Source organism: Malaclemys terrapin, chromosome 1 (genome assembly GCF_027887155.1).
Source record: "Malaclemys terrapin pileata isolate rMalTer1 chromosome 1, rMalTer1.hap1, whole genome shotgun sequence".
Classification (NCBI taxonomy): domain Eukaryota; kingdom Metazoa; phylum Chordata; order Testudines; family Emydidae; genus Malaclemys; species Malaclemys terrapin.
Genome location: NC_071505.1, coordinates 11518068 through 11530239, shown reverse-complemented (window position 1 = coordinate 11530239; position 12172 = coordinate 11518068). Strand labels below are relative to the sequence as shown.

General features: G+C 47.4%; 1 protein-coding gene across 1 annotated transcript in view; it reads left to right on the top strand.

The window, feature by feature from the left end:
• ITIH5 (inter-alpha-trypsin inhibitor heavy chain 5) overlaps nt 1–11213 on the top strand; it is a 62442-nt gene extending 51229 nt beyond the window's left edge. Inside the window, exons 10-14 of the mRNA XM_054016161.1 lie at nt 1554–2101; nt 2375–2425; nt 3721–3837; nt 6445–6822; nt 7648–11213. Of these exons, the coding sequence (XP_053872136.1) occupies nt 1554–2101; nt 2375–2425; nt 3721–3837; nt 6445–6822; nt 7648–7946 (1393 nt within the window). The 3' untranslated portion in view covers nt 7947–11213. The remainder of the gene's footprint in view (nt 1–1553; nt 2102–2374; nt 2426–3720; nt 3838–6444; nt 6823–7647) is intronic.
• Nucleotides 11214–12172: the final 959 nt, after the last annotated feature.

The window sequence follows — 12172 nt, the reverse complement described above, 5'->3', positions numbered from 1 at the left end:
TCTGTGTGGTTTCAGGCAAGTCCCAGTGTCACTTGTGCTTTGTTTTAGTACTCTGTGACCTGGATTGAATAATAGCACTCTTAGGGTTAACTGATGCTTCCAAAGGGCTTTGAGGTCCTTAGACTGAGGGCACTAGAGTGCTCAATACTATTCTAAAAAAGGAAACGGAAAAGCTTTTTATAAAGAAAAAATAAAAAAATGTCCAAAGTCCCAGCTCTTTAACAGCCTGTATGTGCAGGCATGAAAAATCAATGTAGCTTGACCACAAAAATAGAGTTGAAGCCAGTTCTTTGTTCATTTATCTTTCAATGCCTGATTTCAGGGTTCTGCAAGTCCTGCCTTGCAAGAGAAGAGGAGGCTGAGTCTGGAAAGCTCAAGCCTGGTAGGGAATGCAGTGCTCTCTAGGTGGCTTTAGGTCTCAGTCAGGCCATCAGTTGTAGCAGGGGAATCATGCAGCCGTAAACCCAGGTCTGGGTCCCTTATAAACGCTTTTCAATCCAACCAAGTGGGAGACATTCCCAGGCATGTGGTAGGTCCTGTAAGAAAGCCCTAGATGAAACACCAATATATTATGGGTGTATAATCTTCATAAGAACGTAAGAACATAAGAACGGCCATACTGGGTCAGACCAAAGGTCCATCCAGCCCAGTATCCCGTCTGCCGACAGCGGCCAATGCCAGGTGCCCCAGAGGGAGTGAACCTAACAGGTAGTGATTAAGTGATCTCTCTCCTGCCTTCCATCTCCACCCTCTGACAAACAAAGGCTAGGGACACCATTCCTTACCCATCCTGCTAATAGCCATTAATGGACTTAACCTCCATGAATCTATCTAGTTCTCTTTTAAACCCTATTATAGTCCTAACCTTTGCAACCTCCTCAGGTAAGGAGTTCCACAGGTTGACTGTGCGCTGTGTGAAGAAGAACTTCCTTTTATTTGTTTTAAACCTGCTGCCCATTAATTTCATGTTGTGGTCCCTAGTTCTTATATTATGGGAACAAGTAAATAACTTTTCCTTATTCACTTTCTCTATACCACTCATGATTTTATATACCTCTATCATACCCCCCCAGTCTCCTCTTTTCCAAGCTGAAAAATCCTAGCCTCTTTAATCTCTCCTCATATGGGACCCATTCTAAACCCCTAATCATTTTAGTTGCCCTTCTCTGAACATTTTCTAATGCCAGTATATCTTTTTTGAGATGAGAAGACCACATCTGTATGTAGTATTCAAGATCTAGTGGAAGCCATTCTGACTCTCATAGAATCATAAAACAAATAATGCTGAGATCTTCCCCTTCGAGGCCTCCTGTATCAGAGGAGATCATGTGGAATACAGCCACTAGATCCTAGCACAGAATCCATGCTCAAAGAACCACGGAAAGGCAACCTCCTACCAACATGCCTCTGATATTACCTTGGGGGAATATCCCACCCCGAGTGCAAATTCAGCACTCACTCTGTGTGTGTGTACCCCTGCGTACATGTACCTGTGTGTGCATGTGAGTACCTGGCTGAAAACACTAACCTGTGGGAAATGTGACTTGTTTCAGGTTCTATGACGAGATAGGGACGCCCCTTCTCTCCGACATCCGGGTTGATTATCCCAAAGACAGCGTGGAGCAGGTCACTCAGAACCTCTTCCCCAACTACTTCAATGGGTCCGAAATTGTCATTGCTGGGAAGCTCATCGAACGCAACTCGGGCAATCTCCACGTGGAGGTGACGGCCAGCAATGCCGACAAGTACATTCTCCTGAAAACCGACGTGGCCATAGACGTCCCAAGCAAGAATGACATCAGGGGCTCTCCTGGCATGGAGGATGGCAAGGAGACTCAGAATTATGCTGAAAGGGCATGGAGCTATCTCACCATTAAGGAGCTGCTGACTTCCTGGCTGAAGAGCGATGACAGTGAGGAGAGGGAACACTTGATGGATAAAGCCAAGTCATTGGCCCTGACCTACAACTTCATCACCCCCTTCACCTCCCTGAAGATGAAGGAGTTACAGACAGACCTGCCTAAGGAGGGTCATGCCAGTCCTTCTACTGAGGGCACTGGGGAAAGAGTGCAGAGTTTGCAAGGACACAAAGCACCACCAGGTACAAACAAAATAGCTATAATAATTGGACACATTCCTTCGAAACAGGCACCCCTCAGAACTGATATCATTAGAAAGGATTGTCTAGTGGTTAAAGCACCGGATCGGGAGGTAGGAGACTGGGATTATAATCCTGGTTTTGCTAATGACTCAATGCGTGTCCTTGAGCAAGTCATGTAATTTCTCTGAGCAGTGTTTTGGGAACATTGTTGTAACATTGCTTAGTCTGTTATGGTACCTGTAACTCTGGCTGCCTTCTCTTCCCCACTTCTAGGTGTACCCAAGCAACCAGACAAACAAAGAATTAAAATATCCAGAACATCAGGTCAGTGTCTATTTCCCAGTTCTATATACTTTGGAACTGAAGATAAACAACGGTTGGTTTACAAAAGCCACAACTCTTAGTGCCTTTGACGTACATCCTCCTGGAGCAAACCAGCAAAGATCCTATTCATCTGATTAAAACCCAGTAATTTGGAAGAAAAAAAGAGAGAGGATCAGGAATTGCTAAAAGTTAGTGAGGAGGCTAATTAGGAAGCACCGTGGGGTGGTATATTAGGAAGACAGGTGCATTATTTAAAACAGACAGTTCATTTTAGGAGTCATGAGGGGTTTATTTCAATATTTTAGCATCACAATAACTTGATTTTCAAAATAATGTTGCTGAAATTTTAAAAGCCAGGAAAAAAATGTCAAAACGTTTTCGCAATATTTTTAATTGTTTTTTTTGACCATCCTTTAAAACATTAAATAGACCTAAACCAAGAACCTAGATCTGAACTTCACCAGACACCAAAGAAGATCACACTTAGCTCTGAAGTTCACAGCTCAGGCCAATCTCTGTATGGCTGTGTTCCACCAGCTGGCGCTGCAGGAGTGGATCACTTGCTGTGTGGGAAATCTATCTGCTACTGCATCAAATAAATATTGATGGGCAGGAGGACTTGCCCAGACTCAACTGTTAACTTTCATTGTGCCTGATGTTAATGCTAATCCTAGGGCTGATCAAAAATTGTCCCTTTGAACTGTTTATTGATAGAAAATTGGGTTTTGGACTAAACAAAAAGTGGTTACTTCCCATGGAAAATTTTGAATTTTCATCAAAAAACAGAACACTCAAAATGTTTTCAGCTGAAAAAAGAAATGTTTCAATTCTGAAGTGCTGTCATGGTGCCTTATGGGAGATGTCGTTTGGGTGCCTCACACACCTCTTCTCCATGGGCCAGGGTCACATCTCCCATGATGCACCATGACTACGCAGCTGCTGCATTGCATGGCAGCCCTTCACCAAGAGGAAAAACTGTGGTGCATCATGGGAGATGTAGTCCAGCCAGGGAGCCTGGCCTATAGAGGATAATGGGGGTATGAGGCACCTGAACTACAACTCCCATGAAGTACCGTGGCAGCACTTCAGAAATGAAATATTTTGGTTTTTGACTTTTCACCTTAAACTCGACATTTTTGTGGGGGAACAAAACCAGTTATCCCTAAAGCCTTTAAAAATGTACCAGTAGATCTTGAAGAAAACAGAGACAAGGCTCTTTGAGACCTGTTTTGTGAGATTGCACTGGTATTCCATGAACGTCTCTTACCTTTGCTCTCCTTTTCATGTCTTCTCAGCGGATGGAGACCCTCACTTTGTCATTGATTTCCCCTCCAGCAAGCTAGCTGTCTGCTTCAATATTGATGGGCAACCAGGGGACATTCTCAGACTGGTCTCTGATCATAATGAGTCTGGTAAGACAATGGGGAATCCTGTTGGGGCTACTCCAGCAGCTGATGCACTGGGGAAATTTGAGCTGCAGGTATCAATCCTACAGTGAAAATACTTAGCAACAAGGTGATTTATGCATTAAACTTACAACAAACCAGAGAGGGAGGAAGGCATTGTCACCATTTTACAGATGGAGGTGTAACCCACACACCTTCTGGGTGTGGTGTTCTGTCCCATCCAGCGGCACCGAGACCACTTAAAGAGAGAGATAAAAAATGAGTCTGCTCTACAACCTTAGCTGACAGCCAGCTGGCTTTTAGCTCATGCAGTAGAGGCTCATGCACTAAGCTCCAGAGATCCCGGGTTCGATCCTGCCCACTGCCGAGCAGGTTCTGTCAGTGTTACAGAGACACATGAGATCTTAGTGGCTGTCTATGGCTTAGCACCAATCACATGCAGAACCTGCTGAGGGGTGCCCAAACTTTGCCCAACCCAGGGCTCCATTGGCAGGGGGGCAGGAGCTGCAACTACTTCATGTCAAATGGAACAGATTGCCACCACCCCATATATTTACTATGGAGATGGGGACCATGGAACTACAAAGACCCAGAATGCAATGCTCCAGCTTGATTTGAGCAAGCAGCACCTGATTAGGTAAGACACATATGGTCTGTATGCCGCACTTAACTACAGCTGGACCAGGCACAGCTAAATAAACGGCCATCTTGAGTTTCAGATGCTAAACCTGTGGCACGGACATGAACCAACAGCCTCCCACTGTTAGAGATTGCTAGGGCTCCGGCCCCCCCTTTGCTCCATCTGCAGGTTTCACTAACTGATTCCGCTTCCATAGCCCATTGGTTGCAAAGTTGCTGAATGCAACCACAGGATTGCAGAGTCTTCTCGGCAGAGTGGGGTGGGCAGGTTATTAGCATTTAACTGCATACTGCTTACTTAGGGGGCTGGCGGTCTTCAGTGCTAAGTCCCTGTCAAACTGCAGTAAAAGGGTCCCTGAGCACTGAGGAGGTTAATGACTGTTTGTTTTAAAGGAGGGTCTATAGTAATTGCACTAAAACAGTTTTTGCCTCTGGATCTGTCCTGAGAAAGCTAAATCCCAAACGATTAAGTCTCTGCTTTGCATAGGCCGGTGTGACCCCGACTGCCAAAAATTCAGATCTGATCTGAAATTCCTAAGCAACGTGGTTAGCAAGTGGATTATTTGCGAAGCAGGAAAGCCGTGGAGTGGGGGTAGAGGGCGTAAAAACCAAAGACAATATGAAAGTCTGTCTGACAAGGAAAAAAGAAACAAAACAAAGTCACCGGAGAGCTATTTCGTGTGGCACTTTTGTCACATTGGCCCAACTTCCCTGTCCCATCTGTGTCCAGCCCGTTTGCTTCGGTATAAACTGAACCTCTCGCAGACAGACCACCAGCTTCCTTCACCGGCTATGTTGGCTGTTTTTTTGTGGCTTGAGAGGAGCGTGCACTTGAGGGAGAACAGCGTCGCCCAGGTTCAAATAAATGGCAGCTAAGTGTATGGAGAAAGGAATGAGAGTTTCTCCTGTGACCGCTGCATAGGGAGCTTTTCACCTCTGCACTGATGGCGCGAGGCCAGTCGTGACCCTCCATTGTTACCGTCTGAGTGTGGTGTCTGTCATTTTGCCCCTCAGCGACTAGGCTCAAGTTGTAGAATTTTTATTGGCCAGGTCTGCAACCCCTTTGAGCCAGGCACACTGTAAGCACGGCCTCCCACCCCTACCTGTGGCTTCTCCAGTGCAGAATTGAGACATGCTGGAAGGGCAGAGTGGGAAAAGCGTGTATAACCACTGGAGTGACAGGTGCCTCTCTGTGCCAGTGCACAGAGACTATGAGTCCGGTGCTGTTCCACTGAGGGTCCTTTCGCTCAAGCTGTAGCAGTTGTGCTTTTAGCCCTGGGAGTCCTGGTTCAATCCCTGGCATGTTGGCCAAGATGGCATCCATCACATTTCCGCTGCTGTTGCCTGCGTTGGAGTGTTGGCCCTTTTCAGGCCTCAGGCATCAGGACTGTTGGACCAGAACCTCTCACCATTGCCACATTAGGTGTACTGCAGCCTACACAGAATGACCCACAGCCCTGATGCCCATAGAGCAGTGGTATTAGGCCAGATCCAATTCCTCTCTTACCAGAAATAATTCCGTCCCATAGTCCTGTGCAGAATGGGATTAGACCCACGCTGGTTAACACTCTGTGTGACTGAGCAGGGTTCTAGGATGGTGTTTGTCAAAGCAAGCAATCGCCTACCTGCGCTAGGTAGATGATAATGCAGTTTTCAAATACCATGCTAACACAGCGCTCCAGGAAAATATCCTCTCTCACACTGACCAGGGCAATGGTGGCAGAACTCTGCTAATAGACCGGGGCCTGTTTTCAAACTTGGATGTCCAAATATGGAGTTAGGGGCTTAACTTGTGGCAATCAAGTTTGAAAATTTTGGTTTTAAACAAGATGGTGGCTGGGAGAACTAGGATCCCAGCTGAGTGGTACTTCAGTGTCCACTCAAAATGAGGTTTTCATTATGCATGATCCACCGCAACAGCTCGGAGAGGTTCATTCGCTCACATTTTAAACCATTGGTTCTTTTGTCTAAAAGGCGTAACTGTGAACGGGCAGTTAATTGGAGCCCCAGCTCCTCCCAACGGCCACAAGAAACAACGGACCTACTTCAGCACCATCACAATCCTCAGCAATAAGCCAGAGCGATCCTACGTCGAGATCACACCCACCAAGGTCATCCTGGATGATGGGGAAAGATTCATTTTGCCATGTGACCGGAGTGTCACGGTGGGAAGCAGCGGCCTTGAGGTGTCTATCTTTGCCAATTCCAATGTCACCGTGGCAATACAAGGCACCATCAGCTTCGTCATCCTTATCCACCAGTACAAGAATCCTGCCCCCTACCAGAGGAATCACTTGGGATTCTACATTTCCAACAGTAAAGGGCTCTCCCCTCAATCCCATGGACTGCTAGGTAGGTGTCACGCTCTTTCAGTTGTAACCCGTAGCAAACTGTTTCTGACTGAGACAGGTGAGATGGGAGAAGCAACTATTTCAAAGGGGCATGAGGGACAGAGGCAGGAGGCGGTGGGCCTAGAGGAATGGGATGGGTCAGCTGAGAAGTGGGACTCTTGCCTTGAGCTAGTCATGACCAACTTTTCTGCCATCAGTAACCCTCAATGTTCTCACCCCTCTGTTCTCCATGTGACCCATCACCCCTAGTGTATCGATTGTAATTATATGGCCCCATTACTATAATATCTGAGCACCTCACAAATTTTAACATATTTATCCTCACAACACCCCTGTGAGGTAGAGAAGTGCTATTTGCCCACTGGGGAACTGAGGCCTAGACAACAGGGGACTTCCCCAAGGTCATACAGGAAGCCTGTGGCAGAGCAGAGAATGGTGTCCTGAATTCCAGGTTAGTGTCCTAGTTGCTGCACTTTCCTTCCTAGCTTTGTGGGTATAAAACAAGTGATGTTACCCTCCAGTGGGGAACAGGAGGCTCTCTGCTAGTGGCAGCTCACGAAGCAGTTTCCAAGCTTAATTGGCCAAGGCCTGTGTTTCTGGAGGTGAAGAAGGAGCAGAGTTCTAGTCCCAGTTCCCCGTGTGTGTGTGAGAGAGTAACAAAAGAATTGTAGAATGTAGCTTCTTTCCACCGTTGCTGGGAAACCCTTCAGAATCCCCAGAGCCATTAAAACCTTGTAATTTGGTTGCTGCTTTGGAGACCCCTTTAAAAGACTCTGTCACAAACCAAAGCAGCTGCTTTAGGAGTAAGTTTAATCTTTCCTTGCAGGTCAGTTCTTGCACCATGAAGTCAAACTTACCCAGGACCCTCTGGGTGGAAGTCCCCAGCTGGTCAGTCAGAACTCAACTGGAGAGCCGAACCCGAGACCAGTGAACATGTTAAAGGTAAAAGGTAGGCTGGTTCCTGTCGTGTGGAAGCAGAGAAAGATCTACAACGGCGAGCAGGAGGTCGATTGCTGGTTTGCCAAGAACAATGCAGACAAACTGATTGATGGAGACTATAAGGATTATCTTGCTGCTCATCCCTTCGACACAGGAACCAGCTTCGGGATGGCTAACAGACTTTAAGGCCGATCACCGGTTGCATCAGCAGATTCAACAACAATAACCCTGCAGGTGGTTCTTACTTTTTTTAGTGCCAAAGAAACAAATCTTTTCCCTTTGGAAATCAGCTTCCCCTCTTCTGTGCTGGCAGGTCATGGTGCTGAGTGCAAGGCGGGGGAGGTTTGTGTTAAAGTGCTCTCCTGGTGGGAAGCCAGGGAGAGGGGGAGGTATGTCAGATTTAGCAGTACAGAAAGATAAAGGTATAAAACTAAATGCCCAGGTGGATCTGTGCAATACCCACTAGTGTCTGGTTAAGGTAAGCTATAAGTCATACAACATAACCCTTCCTTTGGTGGGATAACATGACATGAGGTACCTGCTGTGAAAACTACCTGGGACAGACGTGCTTTTAGGGAAAGCATCCCACAAAGGAAAGCCCAGGGTCACCAGAGGGTTAATGAACAACACAGAGCCAGTGAGTCACAGCAGGGTGGTGGTTTCTTGGCTATCCAGACAGGTTGAATGGGATGTTAAGTGTGAACCTCTAGCCAACAGAGAGGCTCACTAGTGATATACGCCCGCATGAGACGTCTTGCTGTTAGAGTATGGAAACATCCTAAAAAAGCAGTTACAGCCGGAAAGAGTGACAGTGGTGGTGTAACTTCCACCCCTTGTAGCATCTTGATGAAATGTTTCAATCCATGGTCTCTCCTGTCTCAGAAAGGAAGGAGGCTCCAACCCACACCACATCTGCTTGATCATAGCATTCGGCACCCATTCTATTTAATGGAAGCTTCGTTAAATTCTCTGGATAGGAACAGTCAGCCAAGCTCCAAATCCATTGACCACAAATGGTCCCAGCTCTTGTACTGAAATCCAAATCCCATATAACTGTTACAGTCGGGGCCCATATAAAAGGGGATGAGCTGTATGGCGGAATGTGAGCTTTATCCCTTCCCGCTCCCCAAATGCTTATCATCGGACACTCCTCGTCTTTGCTTCCGTGCAACGAAGGCGATTGGCAACACGAGGTTGTGAAACGGGCCGTTAGATACTCACGCTGCAGGAATGTGAAAGCTGAGCAAGCCACTCAAGAGGATTTGGCCAACCCAAAATGTAGCGACTGATCTATTTTAAAGCGAGACATCATTGAATAATGCCGTGCGTCAGCCTCCAATGAGATCCTTTATTAGAAAAGTCTGCTAGAGAGGACGTCAGCAGACAAGATGACATATGTGCCTGGGAGGCCAGAACTGAACTAAAGTTTACCGTATCTCCCCGGGGGCTCAAAGGGAAGGGGGAAAGGGGTGAAAGCACCGTAAGCAGCCAAATGATATCCAGGTGTTAGGAGAGTACTGAAGAACTGCTTTGGCCTAGGAGAAATAGACTAACTCGGAGCTGATATTTGTATATTTAAACATTATAATCACATCTAGAGTCTAGGACATCTTTCACCCACAGCATCCTTGTCCACGTAGAAACCACCACTCCCTAACGCTGTATTGTGGAGAAGCATTGAGCTAGCAGCATTGCTCAGCTCAATCTCATCTTTTAGTGAATTTTCTTGCTTGTTGCAGGGAACAATTCCATTAGAGCTTCCCACGTAAAGCCCTGCTAAGGTACCTCAAATGCAGTGCGGCTGCCAACATTCTGTGAGTGCTAAGCAGTGAAATTTGAACCCGAGGCTATGGCTACACTACAGACTTCATCCAGCATAGATCTGTCGGTCAGGGATGTGACGAGGGGTGATCCCTGACTGATGTGACTGCGTTGACAGAAGCCTATAGCATAGCCAGAGCTATACCAGCAAAACTGTGCGTTCACTAGAGTAGTTTGTTTCACTCCTGGCGGGTGGCTTTACTACACTGGTCCTATTGGGTTCCGGGAAGTGGGCGGGCACAAGCCCACCCATTGCTAAAGGACCCTCCCCCAGCCTTAGGGGAGGATCCACAAGGTCCAGGAACTCAAATAATTACAGGGGACAACCAAAAATGTCAGGGGGCAAGTGTGAAGGTCAAAGGGTCAAACAAAGGGAACCTGAAGGGGACACCGAGCAGAGGACCCCAGACAGCGCCCACTGCTCCTCGAAGGCATCAAGGGAGCCAGCGGACGCCGCCCAGAGGAACTTTGCCGGGATACGTGAGCGAAGGCAGGATCGGAAATGGGCCCCACAGTCGCAGGAAACCCCCTCAGCCAACCTCCTCTCCCTGGTCTTATAGATGGCTACTTTGGCCATCGCCAAGAGGAGGTCCCGCGATTCTGTGGGGCCACAGATGGGGTGTGAGTATATGAAAAGGCGAGGGGAAACGTGCAGCCAGAAAGGTAAAAGGATGGTCAGGAGGAGCCGGAACACTCCAGGTCTACGTGCGCCAGGGTCTCCCTCACGCCGTAAAAGGGACAGGCGCCAGGGACGGGGGTGAACCACGCCAAGTCCACGCCTGTGCTCAGTATAGCTGTGTCCACACCATAGTACTTTGCCAGTATAGTAACCTGGGAGTCCCATAAAGCCCTAGTGTAGACATGTGCTGAGGCTACCGCACTGGGCACGTCTCTCTCAGGAAACAATCCTCTCAGAACAGCAATTGGCAGACACTGAGGAAGTGGGCTGGGTGCTGCCTTTCTCCTAAACCGTAAGCAGAGCGTTGGCTAGCAGGCCATTGCTAAACAAGGCAAAGCTTATCAAGCACCAGTGTAGCACTCACGATCAGGAAGTGCTACGGGGAGAGGAATCTTGCAGAGGGTGGGAAATTGTGCCAGTTAAACTGGCTGCTTCCCCTGAAAACGTCTGGTGGCAAACCACGGTCGACTGACTCCTGCACTGACTTGACTGTTTTAATTGCAGCAAGTGACCTGGATGTTGGTCACGTAAGAAACATTCCTAAACTCATCAGACACCTTTGGACTGTGGTTATTGCCACAGGATTTCCCTGGGTTCGCACTTTCCACCTCTCCCCACCCGTATTTCAGCTCTTTAGAGGCAGGGTTTGAGTTTTCTACATGGTGCTGACCTGTTCAAACACACGTTCCCTTCGAGGGCAGCTTAGGGCAGCTGTAGGGTTCTATTCCATTGTACACACCCTTCTGCCCCCTTTCTGTACATAAATATATATTGTTTGGTGCACTCGAAGCTTTAGCATCTCCCCCACCCCATTATGGACATGCTATATCAGTTGACCCCAAAAGGATGAAATCTAACCCCGTAGGTATAGGGAGCACCTGCAACAGCACAGTTGAGATTCGGTCAGTGCGGATCCAGTTATCACTTTTCACAATAAATATACTTTACCGTGACCATGGAGATGATGTTTTTATTTAGTGTGAAGCAGCAGACACTTGGTTGAACCTGTTATGAGACTAAGGTTGTGCATGTGTTTTATGTTTATTTATTAGAGCATAAGCTTTCGTGGACTGGGGACTGGGCAGGGGACTGGACTCGATGACCTCTCGAGGTCCCTTCCAGTCCTAGAATCTATGAATCTATGACTACAGCCCACTTCTTCGGATGCACAGAAGTGGGCTGTAGTCCACGAAAGCTTATGCTCTAATAAATTTGTTAGTCTCTAAGGTGCCACAAGTACTCCTGTTCTTCTTTCTGCGGATACAGACTAACACGGCTGCTACTCTGAAACCTTAAAAATCAGCAGCAGCCTCTGGCTTAGAGCGAGAGCTACAAACAATAGATGTCAAAGTTTTGCCATTGAGTGGTGGAAGGTTGGTACATGACCACAGGCTCCACCCAGCTTGCCCTGAACCAAGTACTCATTTAGACAATCCCTAATTGACCTATAAGCCAAAGGGCTGAGAGCTAGAGAGCTCCCAGTGAAGGCACTAAGCTCTGCCAGTGGGTGCATTTTGAGAAGCGTGTCATCCAATGTGTGTTCGGTGTGATTTGAAGCCCTGTCTCTCCCTTGAAGTCGATGGGTTTTGGATCACAAATTCTTTTAAGCAGCATAAATATTTCCATTCTTATACCACACATTCTTGGTGACTGGACTAGATGACCTCTCAAGGTCCCTTCCAGTCCTACACTTCTAGGATGCTTGGATTACTGTAGAATCTGAATGCCTTCCAGTAATGCATTAAGCAACTCGATTAATATCGGTCATGTGCGGTTCATTCTCTCTTCCCTCTCCCATGGGGGAGAATTGTGCATGCAATAGAATGTTTTGGTAGGGTGCACATGCTGATCTGTGTTTATGGTAGGCTGAAGGGTCCCTTGCATTTGGAGCAGAAGCTGGCAAGGTTTGGGC